Source organism: Corvus kubaryi, unplaced genomic scaffold (assembly GCF_017639235.1).
Source record: "Corvus kubaryi isolate FWS band 111438036 unplaced genomic scaffold, C.kubaryi_AGA036_p1.0 74, whole genome shotgun sequence".
Classification (NCBI taxonomy): domain Eukaryota; kingdom Metazoa; phylum Chordata; class Aves; order Passeriformes; family Corvidae; genus Corvus; species Corvus kubaryi.
In genome coordinates this window covers 4,328,065-4,351,657 of record NW_024582061.1, presented here as the reverse complement: position 1 = coordinate 4,351,657, position 23,593 = coordinate 4,328,065, and the positions used below count along the sequence as shown (strand labels likewise).

Below are 23,593 nucleotides of genomic sequence, written 5' to 3'. Positions count from 1 at the left end.
AGTCTTCCTCAGAAACAAATCCACTTGGAAGACACAAACCTCTGTCTGTATCCAGGAATGACCAGCTCTCTGTGACAAGAGAGGGGTGGCACGTTGCCACACATGGATATGAGCCTATTAAAGCACTGGACTGAGCAGAGATAACTTGAAGATAACCTCAGCCCTGCCACTGAGGGGCCTTGTGTCCTTGGGCACTCAGCTTGTGCCTCTTCCCTGTCTACGGAATGGGGCCCGTCACTAAGGTGGGCCTGTTCCAAAGCCATACCCTTTTTAGGGAAAGATTTAGGGTTTTGCAGTTTGTCTGGAGAAGATTCCAAGTGAGCTGACTTATGGAGGGTGCTGAGCATCCCTGCACCAAAAATAAAGCTGCTCATCTTCTAAAGCCTTGATTTAAAGCTCACTGAGCTGTTCTCTGTGAGTAAATTACAGAACAAATTTACCTCGGTCTCTGGAGCCATCCAGTCCTGATTTCTCTTGAAATAAATATTTGAAACTTCACAGTGAAAAGCAGATGTTAAATTCACGTTACTCTACAGTGCCTCTGAAATGTTTGCTTGAAGGTAAGCCCTCTTTCCTGTTCTTGCTGTGCATTGGTCATCTGTTCTCCAATATCTGAAACCACTAAAGCAGGAAGGTTATCCATGGAAAAAAAAAATAGGGAATGCAAGAGTTTTTAAGGTGCATTTCCAGATGCATCATGCAAAAACTCCCTAAAAGATTCAAGAACATTGTCGTGCATGAATTTACAAGGACGCGTATTTCTACAGCCAGGGGATAATTCTGTAAATAAGCACAGCCCTGCGACCAAACATGCATACAAACATGCCCAAATGTGCCTAAAGATTTGTACAAAGCCTGCACTTATTTGGCTTTAATAACTACCCACGTATCTGGGCAGAGTAAAGGTGAATCTGACAAAAATCCTAAAGGTAAGTCAAGAAGTTTGGGTGGAAGGCACTACTGAAACACAGAATCATTCTGTTTAAGAAGACCCTCAAAAAGTTGGGACTTGCAGACACCAAACTTTCCGTAGTGAAGGTGACAGAGAAAGAAAAGATGGTTCTGTTCTGAGAAAGAGCCTACTCAATTTGTACCCAAACTATGCTGCAATGAAAGGATTCTTTCATCTGAACCGTTCAGGCTCAATGCACCTTTTGTTTTACACAAAGCCTGAGGTATTCACATCCTGTCACTTAAGTGGTGAAGTGTTTTACCTCCTTTGTGACTTGATCAGAAGATCTTTGTATTCAGCAGAATGTTTCCTTCTCATGTCAGTCAGGCTGGGAAGATCTGTGCACCTCGTTCCTTTGAAAAAATGGATTAATGATTCAGAAGTGCATTAACTTCGAATGTCCACAGTCAGGCACATCAGAGAGTGTGATCTTGACTAGTTTGGAAAATTAACTTCCTCTTTCCAACATGTACCAAAGCCACACAAACACAGCAGTTCCTCGTGGAAATGGAATAACTAGCTCACACATAACTTCAAGTTTCTCTGGAAGCAACATTCTTTGTGCCTGGAGTAAGATTTTGAACTTGAGATCAAGTGCTGTGCCTCTGTAATAAGCACAGAAGAAAAAAAAGTAGGTGCAGATATTGGTTTGCTTCCTAAGAAATCAATATTAGATGATTTGGCAACATGTAGTGCTTGGAACTCGTTATGGAATTCCCTGGTGCAGGTAATGGCAATCACTTGGGAAGAGCAGAGAGAGAAATGCATTTCACGATAATCCTTCATTTTTTGTTCCTCACCCAATTATCTGAATTGCAATATCAGTCTGTGCCTCTGACTTTATGTGCAGTCCACCCTCTGAGAAGATTCTGGAGCACACAAACTCTGTCCCTCAGAAGTATTTAGGTTTTTTTTCTCTTGCCACAAATTCTACTTGTTTTAATACCCTTCAAAGGAGCAGCTGCTGTAGCTTAAATAACTGTCAAGTTCATATTTTAAATTTAAACCTGTGTCTGTTAGAAGGTCCTAGTACATTCATTTTCTCTGGTGATCCAGGACCAAGTTCTGCATACATTTGCCATCCTGGAAGTGAGAAGTCATCCCCAGTGTCCTGTGGGTCCCTTGGACCTCAGTTACCCTGATGTAATCCTGATGACTGCCAGCAAATTTCTGCATGTTTACCCAGGGATAATCAATAACACTTTGGGCTCAGAAACAGTGATTGTTTACTGGAGGCTCCTTCACTTGTCTTCCTGTGAATTAAAATTGAGGATCAGACAAACGTTCTTTCAAAATCTTTATTTGCAAAAATTTGGCAATTACATTTTAACCAAGGCTGTCTGAGGATCTTCTGAGGACAGTTCTCTGATGGAAAATGTGTATTACTGGGCCTCATCATCAGCTGAGATTTTATGCCAAGAAAGCTTTTCATTTCTCCCTCTCTAGGATGAATAGAGGGAGTGATGTTTGGTTATCTACGCAGAGGAAACTCAGGAGCAGCTGTCAGATGGGGATGAACAGCAGCCACCTTCCTGCCTGCTCCCTTCTGCAGCATCCTGGGAAGCCAGGCACCGGGAAAGGGGAAAGCAGAAAGACACCAGGAGGCTGTTGCTCAGCCTTATGGTTCCTATAAAGAACTACTGTTGAATTCTCTTTCTCCTTAGGAGCAGACAGAGAGAATGGGGGAAGAAAGAAATGCAGAGATAAGGCACCAAACCCCTTAATGACAAGCACTTAGAAGTTCCACAGGGGTATTTCTGGTGCAGTGAACTGATAAAAAGTGGAAGACAAGCACATGGTGTTCCTTCAGGTTATCGTTTCCTTGGCTGTCAGAGGTGAATTCATCTGATATGAGGTAGGAATGGCCATAGAACCATGGAATGGTTTTGGTTGGAAAGAGACCCTTAAGATCATCTTGTTCCATCCCCTGCCATGGGCAGGGACACCTTCCACTATCCCAGGTTGCTCTGAGCCCCATCCAGCCTGGCCTTGGGCACTTCCAGGGATGGGGCAGCCACAGCTTCTCTGGGTAACCTGTGCCAGGGCCTCCCCACCCTCACAAGGAACAATTTCTTCCTGATAACCAATCTCAACCTCCTCTGTTTAAATCCATTCCCCTTTGTCCTGTCACTCCATCTCCTTGTAAAAAGTCTCTCAGTATCTTTTTTGTAGGCTCCCTTCAGGTGCTGGAGGGCTGAGCAGTTTGCTGTTGCTCTGTTGCTGCAGTGCTCTGCCTCAGCTGGATCTAGCTGCAATTCCCCCATAGGTCAGAGACAAACAGCAGATGAGAGACATCTCCTCAAAGCAGGAACAGCATGGCCACAGAAACCTCTGAATGTGCCAGGGTAAGCTGGCTGGGCTTGTATGTAATTGAAGGAATGCTGAAACAAATCCATTAAATGGGTTTTCAGTAGCATTGATGTCCTTCTAATAATACAGGCGCAGGAATGACTCTCAGGCCAGTGTTGCCTGTACAGGGAGCCTGGAGTTCCTCTTTCAGAACATTACCTTTGCAGAAACATCTGCCAAAGGGGCCCACTGGAGTGGAAAGCAGCCTGATCCTTCCAGTGTTCCTGGGGGATGTGCTTGGGAGAGAGCACTGGTTGGCTGCAGAGAAAGAAATCTGTGCAAGAGCCTTCCTCTGAAGGCTTGGGAAATATTTTTCTCATGCAACCTCCCTCACACATTGTTTGGGAGCACACACAGAGTGTTTTACTGGGCTACAATGATCTCAACAGCCTCAGGTGCTGCAAAGAGCTCAGCATTTGCAGAATTATTGGTCATTTTGGGCTTACAAAAATAGATGTGATCTTTAAGGCTCCATTCCAATAGCTGGCTCCGATGACAGCTCAAAATGCCTGACAAAATGAAGTGCAGTTAATGCTATTTCTGTCCTGAGCTGATCTGTGGTGGTTTTTTTTTTTAATTATTATTCTTAAATATTAATAGCAATGTCTCCACAAATGATCTGAAGTTCAGAATTCCACATTTCCTGATCATTTAGTCAATCCATTCCTCACGCTAGGTGCTAGTTATGCTAAAATGGCTGAAAGAGCACTTCTCAGCAGGGTAAAAAGCTGCAGGATTGGGATCACTGTCCTTAGCTGAAATGGTTCCCTTGGGAAAAATCCTAGAGAAGCTGCTCCTGAGAACCTACTGGGAAATAAGAGGGGTTTTGTTTGCTTTGTAAAAGCCCAGAATACTTCATTTATTTTTAGATGTCTGGCAGTGAATCTGGCTGCTTTAGGGATGCTTAAGCTCTTCTTAAATTCAAGCAAGGTTTCCCTCCAACACCAAGATGCCAGCAATAGTTTTGATTTCACAGACCTGTCAGTTCAATTATGTTTGCTTAACTGACAGTCTGATAAAGCCTTACTTGCAAATATTTTGGTTCCAAGGGTTTGACTGGACCATCACACAGGCAGGGATATATAACAGGAAAAGGTTGGGATTATATTTGTTGTACAGAAAGCTTTTCCTAAAAATCAGGGGCTACTCAAAGCAGAGCTCTAGAAAGGGTTTGTTAGATGATGATGTGTACAAACAGGAACTGAAATTTCTGGGTTTTCAGGGCTGTGGAACTGAAACATGATAGTAGCTTAATGGTTCAAATTCAAAAACAGCTTCCATGATAAATTTAAGGCTCCTCTTCATCTTTTAACAAATAATTTAGGTATTTTCCCACAGAGGTTTATTGTCTTCAGCAAGAGCAAAATCAGAAAGAAATACGAGTCTGAAGTGAAGCAACTGGAGTTTGAAACCTTGCTATGGGAAAGGCATTATGCATTTTTCATAGAAAGCAATAAAATATTAATTCCTTTTAGTGACTTAGATGAGCACTATAAAAAAAAAAAGTATTAGAACTGGGGCAAAAGAATTGCATTATTCAACCACATCCTCTTCATTACATGTTATTAAAGAGATGTTCAATATTTTGAGAGGAAAAAGGCTTTTATAGTTCTGGTTATTAGAGTAAAAAGTTAAAATTTCTTCAGTTTTGGGAGAGAGAGCTGAGGGAGCTGTTCCCACTCCTTTCTTTCTAAAGAAGTGAGCATCAATATTACAATTAAGGAATTTTGTTTGACCCCTGTGCTGGAACAGCATTTTGCAGGAGTGTTCATCAGAAAAGCCTTCAGCAGAGTCAGAGCCTGGCTCCACTGACATTCCAGGTTCCCTCCCAGTGATCCCACAGGAGGTCAGAGGGATTCCACCAGCTGAGGAAAACTGCTCCTGTGCCTGTCCCTCCAACAGTATCTAAGTTACTATGAAAGGCTTCTCCTGAGTCCAAGATTGTGTAATATTTGTTCCTTACAGTCACAGTCCATTGGGTGCTGACATCTTCACAGCAAGCCTTGACCTGGCAATGCTATAAAAAGTTAATTTTATGGATTTCTCATTGAACTCCAAAGGGTGGGTTCAGGAAGGTTTGTGCCTGTTCAGGGTGGGGTTTTTAAAAAGGAAAAATAAAAGTGGTGCTGCTGTTGTTCCTCCTCCCAAGAGCCAAGGCCTGGCTTGGCAGCCATCAGGAACTGTTGGATATAAGTGGATAAGACAGATCTAATAGGAGAGATGCCATGGAAAGAGCGTGATTCACTGCTTTGGGCTGTGCACAGAGCTCAAATACTTGCTTTAATCTGGTGTTAGGTGCCAGCTACACGTCTGTAGTTTGATACCGGCACTAAGAGGGCTTTTTTCCTTGGCTCTTGGTGATCCTGAAACTCTTCCCCTTTTGAGGAGCCTTTCCTGCATGCCCCAGGTTGGTCACATCCCAGTGGGGTAAATATATGTTGGTGCTGCAGATATGTTCTGCAAGCAGCAGCTGGAGCTTGGGGAAAACACCCTTTCCTTGGAAACCCTTGCTCTCAAAGAAGTTTTACAGCAAAGCTTTCCCGGATCTGCTTCCAGGACTAACACAGAAGGCTTGAAACTGCATCTAGTGCTTAAAACTGTGACTGCTGAGCTCCAAATCCGGGACAAAACTAAAATTGGACATCTCATATCAGACAAACTTGCAGTACAGCTCTCTTCCATTGCAGTTTAACACACTGCTCAGATACCACTAAGTTGTAGCACAGGACACAGCCAGGGAAGTGCAATGGTTTTTGTTTCCTAGATAATGGACATTTAGGGATGAGGCAACACTGCATTCCTGATAAAACGAGGGAGGCAACATTGCTGGGAATGACTAAAGAAAAAACCCCCAAAAATCAGTGAACACCTCAGACTTTTTCTTGTCCTTTTTCTTTACCTTCCCTTACCTCACTGAGCAATGTGGTCATTTATGTATTAGCTTTCCTTTTTTTTGCCTGTTTACTTATGGAGCCAGTTCCTCTTGCCCTGAAATCTGATTCAGACTGAAAGAATCAGGAATTGTGGCTCTCCAGTGGTTTCCAGAAAGTCCAGGAGCAGACACAGATGATTTTGCATGGGTGATTTCTGTCAGATATTTTTCATCCTCACCTTATCTGTGGCTCTTACGGTTTTCATTCAGCTTCTCTGCAATGCCCCACTGATTTTCAGCAAGTTTCATGCAGGGGAGGAGATGGCTTATGGTACAAAGCTGATCTTACATCTGTTTTTTATTGCTATTTGAAGATTGACTTCATGTTCCCTTGGTCAAGAAGAGGGGAAGTTATTTCTGCCCTTTATAGCCAAGAAAGTAGGAGGGCTGTGTGAATGGATTTAGTCTGGTACTGCTTTTTGTGCATCAAGTTGAGCTTTAATTGAGTTTGGTGTCTATTTGGTTTATATTCTATAATAACAATCCCAAAATACTGTCACTCCATGATCATACTACTGTTATCTTCGAGGAGTCGGGCCCTCTCTGCCCCAGCTGGAAGGTTTCTTGTTGATCTTAAAGACTGCTCAAATAAGATTCTTTTCATGTTGCTTGTCTACCTCTGAGCTAATTTGCTTGTTTGTTTTTATTTGGAAAGCTTCTGCTAAAACAAACCAGGGGAAAAAAATAAAATTTGGCTGTCTCTGAAACAAAGTTGGTGGAAAATGTTTTGCTCTGCCTGTCAGACATTATTACACTCATTTTGCTACAAAGCTCTCCTACTTTTTGAGCAGAACCAGAAAATTTGGCAGGGAGGCTATTCTGACGTCATGGTGCGCTTCTTGCCATCCTTGAAGAAATTTACTCAATGCATTTTTTTTTTTTAACGTGTATTTCTTTAGAGACTTGTCAGAGCTTTACTATGGAAATCCCTGGGGATTTCTTAGCTCTGGGAAGACCAGATGTTCCCATATCAGTGGGAGGGACTGCTCTGGCTGGCCAAGACCTGCTGCTCCTGGCAGGGAGGGATGGGATAACAGGTGGCAGACTGAGAGCTGCTCCAGGGCTCTTCATGCCTGCAGGCAAGTCACTGGGGAAGTGGGAAGGCACAAAAGTCACAGAATGGGATGAAGGGAGAGGCAGCCTGAGGTGAGAGAAGGAACACAGTGCTGCCAGCTGTGTCCTCATGGGTGGGGACATGACCCTTTTTTAGCCAGATGACCTCTGGAAGTCTCATCATTCCATTCCAGGGGTGAACAGAAATCCCTGTGAAGGGCAATTTGAAGTTACAGAAAGGCCAAATCCTTTCCCTCCTCCTCGTGGCTGGGACTGGGGACAGGGAGAGCAGGTGGGAAGAGCTGTGTGGCTCCAGGGAGCAGCATTCCCTTCTGCTTTCCCTCTTGTGTGCGCCTGCTCAGGCCAATGCCTGCACTCCCCATAACACTGCCTGCTGAGGACAATGCAAAGATGATCTTTACAGAGACAGACAGACAGACTGACCTGCATTTGGGAGGATAAATGGAAATATGGGAGGGGGGAGGGTCTTTGTGCAGACAGGATATTCCTCGTGGCACTGTGTATGGGGCAGGATGGATGCATGACACACACGGGATGGGAGCTTCCCTTGCAGACTGAGTTCCCTTCACATCAGAGCAGTACAAATCTCACTAAAATCTTTGTTTATTGTTCCCTCTCAACAGTGACATGCAGTGGTGGCATAAAACAAAGTGAGTTTTGTTACGATCCAGGCAGCATCTAACAGCCTGTTAGAACTTGTAACGACTAACAAATTTAAATGTAATAAATTTCCACAGCTGAGGTGTTCTTTTGCTGTTGTTGGTTGATTTTCTCCTGGGTTTTGTCTGCCTGTTTTGGTTTTGTTTATCTTTTTAATAAGGTTTAAACAGGCTGCAAGTGCATGTGACTGTAGAGGTGCCCTCAATGGAAGTTTCACTGGCTGAACCCAAGCTCTCAGGGATGGTTGTTAAGGGATGCTGTAAGTGGCCAGCAGCTCCTAAACTCTCCCTAACAAGTTTTGCAAGCCCACCTCAATTGTCACAACTCCCCCTGTTCCTCTTGTTGTGCCCATCTTATCCACTGCAATTAGTGACTGAAGAATTCTGGTGTTTGTTATTTCTCTGTTATCCCTTTGTGTCTCTCTCTGTGTTTTTCTTTCTATTTTTCCCTTTATTATCACCTTTCATAGATTCAAAGAATGGTTTGGGTTGGAAGGGGCATTAAAGCTCATCTTGTTCCACTCCCCTGCCATGGGCAGGGACACCTTCCACTATCTCAGGTTGCTCAGAGCCCCATCCAACCTGGCCCTGGACACTGCCAGGAATGGGGCAGCCACAGCTTCTCTGGGCAACCTGTGCCAGGGCCTCACCACCCTCACAGGGAACAATTTCTTCCTAATATTCAATCTAAACCTCCTCTCTGTCAGTGTGAAGCCATTCCCCCTTGTCCTGTCACTCCAGGTCCTTGTCAAGAGTCTCTCTTTGCACTGAAAGGGTCCTTGATCAGGTTACCTTAAAGAAGCAGAAGCTTTCTCCTTCCACATACCTTTACACAGGGTGTAAGGCACTGACCATTTGCTGGACCACTTAAAAAACATTGCACCAGCAGCTAAAAACATCAGAGGTGTCACTGGCAGCATGTACAACCTGCTCTTAGCCAGGACTCCCTGCAAGGGCATTCTGGACTTGGGCTAAAATAATTTTCCTCACTGTACGTTTGGAAGCACAGGGAGGGCACCCAGATGTAGAGGGACCAAATGCCAGAGCAGAATTCTCAAGAATCACTTGTAATTTTGGAAATAATGCCTTCCTCTTGCATGGAAGTGGGTTTTGGTGTGAGCCAGAGTTAAATAAAAGGATTTAGGAGCAGAAGGGACTGGGAAACAAGGAAGGATAGAACAGTGAACTGAAAAGGCTGGGAGAAGGTAGAAAATGGGAGGAGGATGGGACATGGGCAGAAGTCGAGGCACAGGAGGGAAGGATAAACACTTGGGACCTACAGCTCAGGGCCTGTAGGATGGAAATAAATTAAAGAATGGAAACTAAATGGGAAGGGAAAGGGCAAAAGGGGTTAAACAAACCCAAGAGAGGACGAAGTCCAGCTTAAGCCTGAACAGAGCGGTCAAAGCAGTTGCAGCTGATGCTGCAGAACCTGACAGAGTATTTGTCCACCTCAGTCATTTTAAGCTGCCTAGCAAAGAGTTGTGAAACCCTCCACCTTTCCCTGGTGTTATGTCTGCACACTGCAGTCATTTTCTGTCACACTCATTCATTTGCTCACACAGCACAGGGTTGTGTTGTGAACCTAAAGACTCTGGCAGGACAGAATGTTTTTCCTCCTGTGATAAACAGAAACCTGAAGTCCCTGAAATACATCTAGTGTCTCTCTGTGAAAAGGCATCTGAAAAAATCCCAACATATTTACATGGGAAATACTTAAGGGATTTAAAAATAGCGGTTTAAAAGTTACTCATCTGTAGATAGAATTTTGGGGGAAAAGACAAGACAAAGACAGTATTAAAGGCACTTTAGGTTAACAGAAGTACTTGAAAGCTAGGAAACACTTGTGTGAAAGTTTCTGGTAGAGCCTGTTTTGTCTTTCCCCCATCCCTTTATCCCAGTACTGTGACAAAATTTTTAGTTACACTATGATATATTTTTGCCAGTGCAAGAACAACATTCAACACACTGTCATTCCACACACAGGAAAGGCAGTATTCCAGGAACAGTCCGGGTTGGTCCAGGGAATAGGACTGCCACCTTCACTTCATGGAAGTGCAATTCTTCCTCCATCAGTCAGCAGTGGCACAAGAACCCTTTTCAAAGGGCAGGATAGAGACTGCTCAAGGCCAGGCTGCATGGGGCTCTGAGCAACCTGGACTAGGGCAAGGTGTCCCTGCCCACGGCAGGGGGTTGGAATAAGATGGTCTTTAAGATCCCTTCCAACCCTGGCCATTCTATGATTCTAGGACTGGGATGGATGTTTTCCCACCAGAGATTCGTCAGGATTACTTATATTTTGAGAAAACTGGGATATTTTATCCCTGCTCCTTGTGGTGATGGATGAAACTGCATCATGATGGATACATGGGTATTGTTAGATGCCCCAACCTGCCTCACCTTGTTGCCATCTGGAGCTTTGAGATCTGCAGTTACACGAATTGAGAATTCTTTGTTTTGAGAATATTTGTTTTTCCTCTTGGAGTGCAACACAAATGGGAAAGGCAAGGTTTCATTGCCCATATTCAGTGAAATCACTGTTCTTTCCTATCCTGAGTGTGACATTCTGTGAGATGCAGAGCAATGTTTCAGACCTAGGCCTTCACTTGGACTAGAATAAAGAGGCTGAAGGCACCCAGGGATCTGGCCATGAACATCTGATGCCACAGCAGTTGATTCTCTGATGCCTGGAAGGATGTTAATGAGCATCCTTCAGGTTTCTCCCATTTTCTGGTGAGAGAATAGACCAGGGGAACAACTGTTTCTGAGTGGCATGTCTAACAGCTCCAGGGCTCAAGCTAGTTCTGCTTCCCTCACCTGTTTAGCACTCTCATTTATAGATTTATGGCTCTGAGTAAGAAGGGAAGTATGAAGCTGGCTGTAATTGGTACTGTGCATAAGTGTAAATTACCATTTCAAATGGGGATGCTCTGCCAGTTATTGCTTTTTTTTTTTTTTTTTTCTTTATTTTCCCTGTCTATTGCTCTTTTTAGACTGTGGAGATTTGTTTGATGTGTGGAATATTTTGGCTCCTGGGAGATGAATCCTACCCCAGGGCCTCCAGCCTGTGGGAGGTTCTGTTGTGCCTCCCAGGCTGCACATTAAGGTGTTGATGGATGTTTTCAGAGGTGCATTAATCACCAAAATACACTGCAGGTATGGAAGGTTGCTTGGTGTTCTTGGTTCTTCGTTTGATGGGGGAGAGTGTTACAAGATGTCACATGAGCAAAGCATGTCAAGCTGCTCTGCTGAATGCCCAGGTGATCAGCCAACATCTCCAGTGCTTACTGGGCAGCCTTCAGCCCCAAAAGGAGTTTAGGAAAATGGATATGAAAAGTATTTTTCTACTGGGCTGCAAGCAAGTGAAGAAACTGTAGTAGGGTTAGAGGGGTGAGAAGCTCCATAACTGGGGAAAGTACCTGAATGTGGGAAGCAGAAGATAGTGGGTAGCACAGGAGCTGCGGAGGAGGAATTGGAAAGTTCAGGAGATGATGGGGTGACTGGGAAATGCAGGGAGGCGAGGAAGTGGCTTAGAAGTTTTGCATGCCCTAGCCTCAAACCTAGATTCCCACTTGGGATATCTTAGTTTTGGAGTGAGGGGTCTGTGGGTTTGGCTTTCCTGAGAAAATGCTGCACAGACACAACTTTGTGGCAGCTGCAGTGCTGATCACATCAAATCCTGCAAAAGGGAGCTAAAGGAAATCCAAAGGGTGGCAGTGTTACCCAGAATGCTGAGCCACGTTTGGGGGTGCATAAGACATCCAAGGGAATGGTTGAAACAGAACTCCTGTGCTGCAGGATGACAGTGCCTGTATGGACCAGGCCTGGGAGGGCAATGTGCCTCCAGATTTTGGAGTGGGATGAGAACCCAGATCTGGGTGTCATGTGCTAGTCAGAACAATCTCCCCATGAATCTGTGAAGGGATTTTTGTGCACCTTGGCATCAGTGACCAATACAGCCTGCGGGAGGATGTGGTCATCATAAACTCGAAGCACAACAAGGTGTCATACCTGAGCTTGGAGATGTGATCACAGCCACTGCCTCAAAGAGAAGTTTACTGGCACCCTGAGGTGGCACTGGACTCGTGGCGTTGGATTCAGAGCCAGCCCCCAAATCTCTCTCCAGGGAGTATTAGGATGCGGCAGTGCGGCTTTCAGGAACGCTGCTCTTGTCCCTCCTCACATCTCCGGGTCTTCCTCGCCTCCAGCTCTGCAAATTGTGTGCCATCGGGAGCTGCTGGCCCAGCAGGATCTGCACGGAGGCTGAATTGTGGCAGCTGGCATTGCCTCTTAATATAGAAGTGAGGGGTGTGGCTGCCCAGGCACCGCGGTGCAGAGCGGCTCGGGAACAGGCTGCGTGCTAGAAAGAGTTTACTTGCACATTGCAAGGGCTTCTGGCTTTAATACCCAGCCTAAGGGGCACTGTGAGCACACCAAAGGAAGGACAGCAGCTTCTGGAGGGCTGTCAGGAGCAAGCACAGGTGGTGCAGAGCAGCCTGAGTGCCTGCTCGGAGTTGGGCTGCGGCAGGAGGTGAGCAGACTGGGAAGGGATGGGATGCACGGAGCATCTCAGCTCTCTGGAGCCCTGCTTGCCCAGGTAACGGGAAGCCCAGAGCTGTGGCAGCATGGAATGTCCATGTGGGCTGGAAAAGGGTCCTGCAAACCGTGCTGGAGCTCCACGCTGACTCTGCTCTGCTGACTGAAGCTTGCTCCTTCAAACCCAGCACGGGGTGAGCTCCATCACGGTGAGGTAGACATGCCCTGTGTGTCCTCTTAGAAACCTCGGGAGCTTTCCCATCCCTCCTGTTTTGAAAGGACTTCTCAACAGTTAACCCTGCAAATGAATAAATCATAATTATGATTCAAATAATCCCGGGAATGAATAATTCACTGTAATAATTGAAAAAGAAATTTCAGCAAGAAGCATCTTACTGTTATAAAGGCAAACATCGATTCTTTTTTTTAAAGAACAGGTATATTCTCCTGCAAAGTCTTTTTCATCTGGCTGCCATACCCCAATTATGTATAATATGAAACGAAAATGTGTTTCCTCGTGTGATAGCCTATAAATGAAACAAATATGCTTTCTCTCGCAACAGCCGTCTTCAATGCTAATGAGTGAGAAAGGAAAGGAGATTAAGTGACATTTAAATCATATTCACCTCTTTCCTGAGAACAAAGACAGAGAAAGCAGCCACAGTCAGCTGGTCAAAATGCCCAGAGCCTGAACCAGGAATTGCCAGCTAGTTAGGAGGGACTGGGAGGAGGGGTAAAAAGGGGAATGTTTTCCTCTAGATCCGTGCTGCTAAGAGATGGTGTAGGCTAAGCACATGGCTTGCAGCCAGCAAAGGCATCAGATGCTGTGATGATAAAAGCCTGGTTAATAACATTTAGCACCAACAAAGGGCTTTCAAGGGAAAGACAGACTTTTGTCCTGGGAAGGATGGAAGCGGAGTCACCTGTTAGCCCCGTTTTTGGGTTGTTTCGGGAGAAAGTACAGCGTCGTGAGTGTCTGTGCGCTTTCAGATGCCGAGCGTGACAGGGACGGAGCAAGCCACAGGTTTCTAAAACTAAAAAGAGCTGGTAGTCAGATTGCTTGTGAAATGCAGATTCTGATTCTGGGGAGACTTAGTGCTGACTGTGTGGTGGTGGGCAAAAAAAAAATGAGCAAGCTCACGTGTTTGGTATGTGGGAAAAGAGGCAAACTCGATCCACCCCAAATGAGGAGAGAAACCGCATTTACCTGTGTCTTTCTCTGGCTGCCCTGTTTACCGTGACAGGTTGTCCCCATCTGGGGATGGTCCGATGCCACCGTCGTGCTCGCATCACGGCAATGACATTTATAAATGGAGGTCCGCGAGCCACAGGCATGGAGTGACTGGCTCAAGGTCAACTGCAGCCTGCGGCAGGGACGGGAACAGCACCGAGGTCAGCCCGGTCCCACGGCTGAGCTCTGAGCCCTGCCCGGAGCCGGAGGCGTTGGACAGCCCGGGCAGGGCTTTGGCTGAAGGGACGAGGGCAGGATTCCAGAGGGGAGAGGTGGGCGAAAGAAGGGCGGCGGCGGTGCCGCCCTTTGGACCAGCTGTTGCGAATCTCCTAGGCGGAGAGTTGATCCCGCAGCGGCTTCCCCTCGGGGGTCTCCCTCCAAAAGCCGGCGTCCCTGGGCTGGGGCTGCCGCGTCCTCCGCGGCGGGGGGAGAGGTGGGGTGAGCATCCCCCGTCGGCGGGTGCGCGCATCCGTCTGTAGCTGAGCGTGTCGGCGCTGGCGCGGTGTGCGTGCGTCTGTCTCTGTGTCTCCGTGCGGATGCCTGCGTGTGTCTGCGTGTGCCCCTCTCCCCGTGTGTAACCCTGTGCGTGTGTACTCGCACACCTCCCTCTCCCTTCTCTCTCCCGCGTGTCTCTGTGTGTGTGTGTGTGTGTGTGTGTGAGCGCGGGGAGCGCAGCGCGGAGCCGGGCGCAGCAGCAGCAGCAGCAGCGCGGTGTCCCCAGCCCCGCGGCCGGAGGAGGAGCCGCGCCGGGAGCCCCGCGGAGCCGCCGGGCGAGCGCGGCCGCACCGAGGCGCAACAGGCGGATGGCGGCGGGCGGCGGGCGCTGAAGGCGAGCGGGGCGAGGCGGAGGGGCAGGGAAGGGCAAGCGAGGAAGGGCAGAGCGGGCGGGATGCGGGCGGAGGAGCCGCTGGCGCTGGCGGCCCCGCGGGCGGGCGGCGAGGCGGAGGTGGAGGCGCCGGGCGAGGAGCGGAGCGGCGGCAGCTGCTGCAGCAGCGAGCGCCTGGTGATCAACATCTCGGGGCTGCGCTTCGAGACGCAGCTGCGGACCCTCTCCATCTTCCCCGACACGCTGCTGGGAGACCCCAGCCGCCGGGTGCGCTACTTCGACCCGCTCCGCAACGAGTACTTCTTCGACCGCAACCGGCCCAGCTTCGACGCCATCCTCTACTACTACCAGTCCGGGGGGCGGCTGCGCCGGCCGGTCCATGTGCCCCTGGACATCTTCCTGGAAGAGATCCGCTTCTACCAGCTGGGCCAGGAGGCCATCGAGACCTTCCGGGAGGACGAGGGCTTCATCCAAGAGGAGGAGAAGCCTCTGCCCCAGCACCACTTCCAGCGCCAGGTCTGGCTGCTCTTTGAGTACCCCGAGAGCTCCGGGCCGGCCCGGGCCATCGCCATCGTCTCCGTGCTGGTCATCCTCATCTCCATCGTCATCTTCTGCCTGGAGACCCTGCCCGAGTTCCGCCAGGAGCCCAAGGGCCCCCAGCCTGGCTTCGGGGAGACTGCGCCGCTCGGGGACGAGGCGCTGCTGCTGCCGCCGCTGCCACCGCCGAGCGGGACCCCCCCGCCCCTGCGTCCTGCCGCCGGCTCCGGCCCGTTCTTCACAGACCCCTTCTTCCTCATCGAGACCCTGTGCATCATCTGGTTCTCCTTCGAGCTCCTGGTGCGCTTCTTCGCCTGCCCCAGCAAGCCCGAGTTCTCCCGCAACATCATGAACATCATCGACATCGTGGCCATCATCCCCTACTTCATCACCCTGGGCACCGAGCTGGCTCAGCAGCAGCAGCAGAAGCAACAGCCCGGGAGCAGCAGCAACAACGGGGGCCAGCAGCAAGCCATGTCCCTGGCCATCCTCAGAGTCATCCGCCTAGTCAGAGTCTTCAGGATCTTCAAGCTCTCCAGACACTCCAAGGGGCTGCAGATCTTAGGGAAGACCCTCCAGGCCAGCATGAGGGAGCTGGGCCTCCTCATCTTCTTCCTCTTCATCGGGGTGATCCTCTTCTCCAGCGCTGTCTACTTTGCAGAGACTGATGACCCTGACTCGCTGTTCACCAGCATCCCTGATGCTTTCTGGTGGGCAGTGGTGTCCATGACCACCGTGGGCTATGGGGACATGTATCCCATGACCATTGGTGGCAAGATTGTGGGCTCCTTGTGTGCCATCGCTGGTGTGCTGACAATTGCCCTCCCTGTCCCTGTCATCGTGTCCAACTTCAATTACTTCTACCACCGAGAGACTGACCACGAAGAGCAGTGCCAGTACACCCACGTCACCTGCGGCCAACAACAATCACCCTTCTCTGAGCCCAAGAAGGGGGACAGTAATCAGTCCCTCAGCAAATCTGAATTCCTGGAAGCAGAAGACCTGGAGTCCATGAAATATTCCAACTTCATTCCTCCCAATAACCAGGGATATAAAGAGAAGAAAATGCTGACAGAGGTGTGATGGGTTTTGTTGTCCTGGGTCCAGACACGGAGCTGCAAGCTGCTGTTACAGTTGTCTTCCTACAAGCAGCTGGATCTATTCAGCATTTACATGCCAGACTGTGAATTGTGATACCGTAAACAGAATGATTGTGATAATGGGCTCTTCTGTCCTGATTTGCTGTTTCTCATTACTGTGTGCAGGCAGAAATGTTCTTGCTTTATTCCGTGGAGTGCTAGCTGTCGTCCCCACTCCCTTGCGCATTTCTTTCTCTGCTTTTGATGACTGCTTTGATCCAACATTAGCTCCGAAACCAAGCCTTGTTACTCCACTAGCAGAGAAGCCCTTGCCACTGCTTCAGCAGAAGGATTCAGCAGAGTAAACAGTTAAAGGGGCTACAAACATCTGGCTCGAGCAGTGCCCTCGGTCCCTGTGCCAGCGCAGTGCCCTTGGCTGTGGGATCAGTCACGCCTGCCATGCCATTGCCTTTGAATAATGGAAACGCTGCAGCCAGGATCACAGGGAGCTCTGCAGCTGTAGGGGAAAGCCAGCAAGCAGATGTCTGCCTTCTTTGCAACCTTTGGCATGCTAAAAGATCCTCCCAGTTTGTGTTTCAAAAAAAAAGAAAAGATGCATAAATCTAAAAGCTCTTTGCTACTTGTGACCATACATCATGTATCAAAAACAGGCTTAAAGCAATCAACAGGCTTGGTGAAGATTCTCTGTGTTTTGAGCTTATCTCAGCCTTATTTATGCCAGTGCCCTGGTGTTAATTGGCTTTTATAGTACCAACTTAGTCTTCATAGTGGTAAGTGCCTTCTGGTGCAAGGCGCGTTGGAGTAAATTCGTTTGTTATCTGCAGAGTTCATCTTCACACAATAGCATTTAATGAGATGTGCTTTGTGCTTCAGATACCCAGGACTGTATTCGGGCATGTGAGAGCAGTCGACTCCACTGCTGTTTTTAATTGAGCATTTGTGTAGCTGAGGGAAGTTTGCATGTTGGTGTTTTGTTGACGTGGCAGAAAAATCCTAACCACAGACAGCTCTGCACCTGTGCTGTGCCAGGATCGAGTTGGTTTAGCAAGTCCCAGGCGTAAAATGCCCCAGGGCGAGCGTGTCAACGTTTGAGACTGAGCCTGGCACGGATACAAACTTCCCTAAGCTATCTGCACAAAGGCAGCAACATTCTCCAGACCCTTTGAATGAGGGGAGAAACAGCGAGCCCTGAAGAGATGCTTTTGCTGTACTGCTGGCCTAGCCAGTTCCTGGTATTTCATGGATAGGAGGGACAGCAGTGTTTTTGCACTTGGTTTTATGAAAGCAATTTGTGATGGCCATGCAAAATATGCATAGCTTGGTCTGCAGTGCCGGGTTTGCCAAGGGACCAGAGATTTCTATCTTCAAATGCACGTTTTGCTTCCCAGATAATTTCATTAGTTTCAGTCAGCTCTGCCTTACAAAAACGTTTCAGGCGCTGCCAGCAGGTGAGAAAGGGAAATGGATGCTTTTGTATTCTACTGGCAGGTTTTCCTGCAAGGAGAAGTCTTTCTTGTTGTAATTCTAAGTGTTTATTCTGCATTCACATGCCTGCATGTGTATGAAAGCAAAGGCAGCCATTAACTCCTTGCATCATACTGTATGAAATGCATATTGGAATGTGCTACATATTGCATGGGACACGTGTAATGCATAAACCAGACATAATGCCAAGGGGCAAAAATACAGAGAATAGATTTCATGTATATATTGTGCTTTTCAGCCATAAGACTAAGAATGCTAAAGGCACATCATAGAATCATAGAATGGCCTGGGTCAGAAGGGACCTTAAAGATCATCTCTTTCCAAAGAGGGACACCTTCCACTAGACCAGGTTGCTCAGAGCCCCATCCTTTAATATAGTCAGAACTGGCTATAGAACTGGTTGTGAGTTGGGGTCTGTTTGCATCTTCATTACCCTGCCTGTTCTCAGTTGTCTTGAGATATGGCTCCATGCCTAGAGTGCTTTTATTGTGGCCTCTCTCCATCCTGGCCCTGCTCATATGGTAGAAGTTGTTTGTGCAAATCCTAGCTACTCCATTTCTCCAGAGTCCTGTTGCCTTCTCAGATGCTTTTAGTGTGCAGGGATCTCCCCTGGGGTCAGCACACAACCATTATATTAAAACCTCTGTGTTCTCTTCTCGCTGAAATCAGTAGGAAAATGCCACTTGTCTCAGTCTGGGAGACATGAGTTTGATGTGGTGAGGGCTCATAGCTCAGAAGGGTTTGCCTGAATAATGCCTAATTTCTCTTTGCTTCGTGGGACTGAGGCAAAGGTTTGTGAAGGTCTGAGCCTTGGGGACCATTCTGCATCCCCAGACATGTGTAATCAGCTGGTGGGTAAATTGTCCTAGTGAATAAGTGGGACTGAGGGCCATGGTGGCATCTCTGTTGATTTTGCATGAAAGTTGTCCAGTTCTTAGTGTGTCTTAGTCTCGGTGATGTTTAGTTGTGTTTCAGGGTCACCTTAATGAAATCTTTACTGTGAAGCCAAGAGAGGGACTTTTCTTCAAAATTTGTGTTGCTAGAAGCTAGCAAAAGAAGCTGCTATTTAAGAGGGGTGTTTCGAGGCTGCTGCCCTCTCCCAGCAGAATGCCCATGTTTGGGGATATGTTATGCCTGAGTCTATCAGCTGATAAAAGTTCCCCCAAAGTAAGATATAAAAAACTCAGGTTGAACACAAGTTCAGGAGGAGTCATGAGACATGTTGAGCCTACGTCAGAAAGTTCCTGTGCTCATTTCTCCCCCTGGGCTTGCCCCTGTTGGCCCTGCCAGGCAGGAGCCCTCCCTGCCCAGAACAGGTTGTTCTCCTGACCAGCAGGACAGACAGCTGGGCACAGAGACTCCAGCAAGAAAAAAAGATGTGAGGCAGATCACTGGTAGCACAATCCCAGAGTATCTTACACACATCCTCTTGGAAAGAGGTGTCCTGCCCTTGAGTGAGATCCAGCAGTGAGTTTCTAGTGTGTTTTGGAATCTCCCGCCCGCAGATCGTACCCAAGGTGCGAAGGAATTCTGTGGTGAACAAGGCAGCTCTGTGCAGTTTTTGTGAGCCACGTTTGTCAGTTCTGTAAAGAAAAGTGCACATGAAAATGTGTAAAGCAGGAGTGGTGTTTGCTCCCTGTGTTTCCTGTGTTGGCTCTAAGAGAAATACAGAATGCCAACAGAAGCGTGGAAACTGTAACCTTGGGACTCATTTGGGGCATGCAAATCCTTCTCTAAGCACCTCCTGAAAAGCAGCGAAGTCCCAGAGTCATCTGTAACGCTATGTGTTATACAACTTGCGGAATTTGACATTTTTTAAGGAGCCTTCAGATCTTTTTTCACATGACTGAAATGACACAGTGGCACCCGTGCCATTGACTTTACCAGAGGTCTCGCGCCACCAAATCTCAGAGATGCTTTCAAAAACCTTACCTCAAGTTGTCAGCCCGTAGCACTCCCCCCGGCTGCTCAAAATGCAAATCTGTTTCCTTCTGAAGGTAGAGCACATCCCTGTGAAGCCAAGTAGGCACCTCCAGGGAGTTGTTTCCATAACAACCTCCCGGACTGTTTCTCTCTGAGCTGTGACTGTGGCTACAAGCGAAAGCACTCGTTGGGTATTTTGTGTTCAGATATCAGCACCTTATCTTTCCAGGTGTTTTCTTTGCTTACTGGAGCCAATCCCATCACCTTATATTGTGTACTGCTGCCCTGACCAACTTCAGGTGGGCAGTTTGCAGCCTTTGAAAGCAGGGAGTGCAAACCCGGAGATGAGAAGAGATTTTATTTGTCCATCCCTGCGGACAGAGAGCTGGAGAGTGTGTGAAGGACAATCTGAGCACTCAGCCAGGGAGCTGAGGGGCAACTGGCCTGTGAATGTAGAGTTATCTGGGTGCCAGCTGACAAGGAATACAAGCTCAAGCATCACATTAAAACCCCAGAAATTCCTCTTGCAGCAGTCTCACTAGGAAATAGTTTTGCAGTGGAAGAGACTATTGCTCCTTCCTGATCCTCTGGCTGGTTTGTGACAGTTTGTTTCCCTGATAATTTTCCCACAGGATGTTTTGCACCAAAGCAGGACAGGGCAGAAATCATCTCCTTGGAGGTGGGGAAGGAAGCAAGGAAAGAAAGAATTTTACTGAGGACACAGGTGTTTTTTTAATCCACATCAAGGACTGCTGGCATGAAAGGTGTGAAGACCTGTTTTGTGGTGTTTTACTGGTGGATTCCTGCACTTACCTCCAAGATGAAATTCCTATTCTGCTCCTTCCTGGAAAATGTTGGAATTCGGGATTTCTGAGTAATTTTCTGTTTGGGCCTTTTGATCCAGCTTTCACAGATAAAAATTCACTGCTAGAGCAGCTGTGGGGGTGAAGGTGACTGGACTTGGTGTTCTCTCCTGGGCCCTCTCATTCAGAGGTCCCTATGGAGATAAAGAAGAGTGAGTGTAAAGAAAATTCAGGGCAGCAAGAGACAGGGTAAGGACTGAAGTGTCTTCCATACGGTGATGGAAAGAACAGCATCAACCCTAAAAGCAAAGGAACAAACAGCTCCAGCATCTGCTGCTATAGCAGAAATAGGTAAGGTTTCTTTTTGTTCTGGGAAATTAACGACCAAGAGTTTCTTGAGATTAATGAGGAAGGATTTCCTAATTAAGATTTGCAACCTAAAGGGAGAATCTGGTTCTAGGTGAAGAAAGAAAGATAATTATAAACTACAGAAATGTAGTATGAGCCAGATCCTCACCATCTGCTGATTCAAGCTGGCAAAACTCCTTTTAGTACAACTACCTTGCATTATATCGGGCTCCAACTTCAACCTTCTGCATCAAATCCTAGCATATGTACTGTTTGTTAAACTGCTTCTTTTTGTTTGTTCTTTTCTTGAGGTCCTGTTTACATCAGGGAAGGATCTGCAGATTACAGCAGGAGTCAACCACAGCTTTCCCAAAAGCTCTCATCTGACTCAAGTTCCATGTAAGTCCTACTAAACTCAGCAGAGCTGAGCTTAACTTAAAGTTTATATTGACAGAAGTTAAGAGCAGCAGCATTTTATGCACTTATTTCTCAATGGTGGAAAGATGTGGACAGATTTATGGGGAATTTGAAGATACTGCCCTCCCTGGCAGCCCTGTGAGCACAAGATAGCTCTGTTTGTGCTGCTGTAACCAAAAGCACAGCCTTCAGCCCTTCATCATTGCTCTTTGAAGTTTGCACTAGGGACAGATCCCCTTCTGAAGGCATTTGGAGCCGTGTTATCAGCAGGTTCACAGGAGAATGCCTGAATTGCAGGCACCTGCGTTAGGCATAAGGAGGGGAGCAGGTGCTGGCAAGATGAAAAGCCTTAATCCTCTGATGGAAGGAACCAGGGGATGCTGCGTGTCCTTAGCTGCCACCAAAGACAGTGGTGGAGGAAACTGCCTGCCAGCTTCAAGGAGCTCTTCCTGTTCAGGGTGGGGTCCTACATAACACAAGACCCTACCCAGGGAGATAAATCCAGAAAAACGGTTTTGGGGAAAGCAGACAGGGATGGTGCTAATTAGCAGTGCAGCATATGCTGTTAATACATGTTAATTCCATGTGCTTTTCCCTCTTTGGGTGGGTTTTCCCTTGCTCCAGGGAAGTCTGTCTGAGGCTTCAAAGAACTTGAATATCAGAACATGGCTTTACACTTTGGGAAACTCATAGCTGAGACCAGTGTGGGTTTGACAGTCCTATATCATTCCCTGATGAACCCTCACCACTGGAAGTATCCAGGTTGTCTGTAGTGCCAATTAATAAGAGGAGCCCAAGCAATAATTGAGCTTTTCTGTGCACAATTTCCTTTCAGTGAAAGGAAAGAAAGGATTTGCAGGAGGGAAAGTGCTCATCAATTTCCATGATCACCATAAATACTGAAGCTGTGTTGACTATTCATTGGAGATAAGAATTAGGGGAAACTGTCATCTTCACACAAAATATCATTGAAAATTCAGCAAGTCCTTCTTTGGCTTCATTTTCACTAGATGAATATGTTTATTCAGTGGTGTAAAATTTTGGAAGACCCATAGTCAAAAAGTGGCATAAATCACAAATGTATCTATTTAATTGCCAAATCTAGCCCTTGTGTGTTTAAAGAAATGAGGGGCCTTGATTCTGCTCTCTACCCAAGGTTAGATAAATGTTTCCTTAGGACTGTGGGTGGTATCACCCATGATTTAAACGAGTGTGAGAGAAGGATCAGGCCCAAAGAAGAGGGCTGTAAGTGCACATGACTAGGCTGGATCTCTTTAGGTGGTGTAGGTACACATTGGTCCATTCACCTAAAAGGTTGTATAGAATTTTACACCAACAAAAGGTTTAGCTTTTAGAGTACATATCGGTTTATCCTCTTACATTCTCTGGAGGGAAATCAAATGGTATTTTACAAGAAAACTGGAACATTACCGTCCCTTCTTGCTGCTCCTTGATGCATCTGTTGTTTTCAATTAGCTTGATGGCATCCATTTTCAGAAAGCAGATGCTGCCCTCTTTTACACTGGTGCAATTCTGGAATAACTCCGCTGACGTCAGTGAAGTGACTCCAAATTTATCCCCGGTGAAAGCAGAATTGGACCACAGTCTCTTTGTTTTCCTCTCTGCTCTGGAGCTCTGGGGAAGGTGTGCCACTGCCACACCATAAGGTGAGGGCGAGTGCCTGTCTGCTGTGCTGTGCTCGGCACTTTTGTGTCCTTGACACCCCCCCTCACGTGCCTGGCTGGAGCAGGAGCCAGCCTGGCCTGGGGCATGCATGGCCACCACATTCCTCCTGCTGAATGGAGCACTTGCTGGCTCTGGATTCCTGACCACTCTCCATCTTAGCTTCCTCTTGCCTATGTATGTTTCCTAAGGAGACAGAGTTGTTTAAGCTGAAGAAATGTAGTTGCAATTCTTAAGTAATAGAACAACAGAAGGGTGGCAGAGGTAGATGTGGAGACAAGCTCTGCGCCTCCTACATTTTTCTGCTGTCAGGGCTATGTGAAAATCATTGCAGTCCTGGCAGGTTGGCTCTGCATCTGCTGGTTTCAGAGTCTCCATTTACAGGGGGTACTAGGTTTGTAAAAATGGGGCTTCCCTGCTCTAACTCTTCTGATCTCAGCAATGCCTTCCCTGAAGCTGGACAGAAATCTTTGTGTAAAATCATTAGTTTGCTATAAGGGAAAATACCACTGGAGATGGGACAGATGAGGGTGAATAGAAGGAATATTTGTGGAATCATAGAATGGCCAGGCTTGGAAGGGACCTTAAAGACCATCTCATTCCAGCCCCCAGCCATGGGCAGGGACATCTTGATTGCTCAGAGCCCCATTCAGTCTGGTCTTGAATATCTTCAGGGATGAGGCAGCCACAGCTTCTCTGGGCAACCTGTGCCAGGGCCTCCCCACCCTCACAGGGAAC

The 23,593-nt window shown here is 47.4% G+C and overlaps 1 protein-coding gene across 4 annotated transcripts in view; it reads left to right on the top strand.

The window, feature by feature from the left end:
• Positions 1-2,706: 2,706 nt before the first annotated feature.
• LOC121675326 (potassium voltage-gated channel subfamily A member 6-like) overlaps positions 2,707-23,593 on the top strand; it is a 37,161-nt gene continuing 16,274 nt past the window's right edge. The window contains exons 1-3 of one of the 4 annotated variants that reach the window (XR_006020056.1): positions 2,707-2,717; positions 19,141-20,758; positions 21,067-21,154. Coding sequence is in view for 3 of the 4 variants with exons in the window: in XM_042050670.1 (XP_041906604.1) it covers positions 14,623-16,179 (1,557 nt within the window). In the remaining variant the exon portion in view is untranslated. Of the gene's footprint in view, positions 2,718-14,607; positions 20,759-21,066; positions 21,155-22,648; positions 22,840-23,593 lie in introns of those variants that run through there. The other 3 variants (XM_042050670.1, XM_042050669.1, XM_042050668.1) reach the window with 3 other exon arrangements.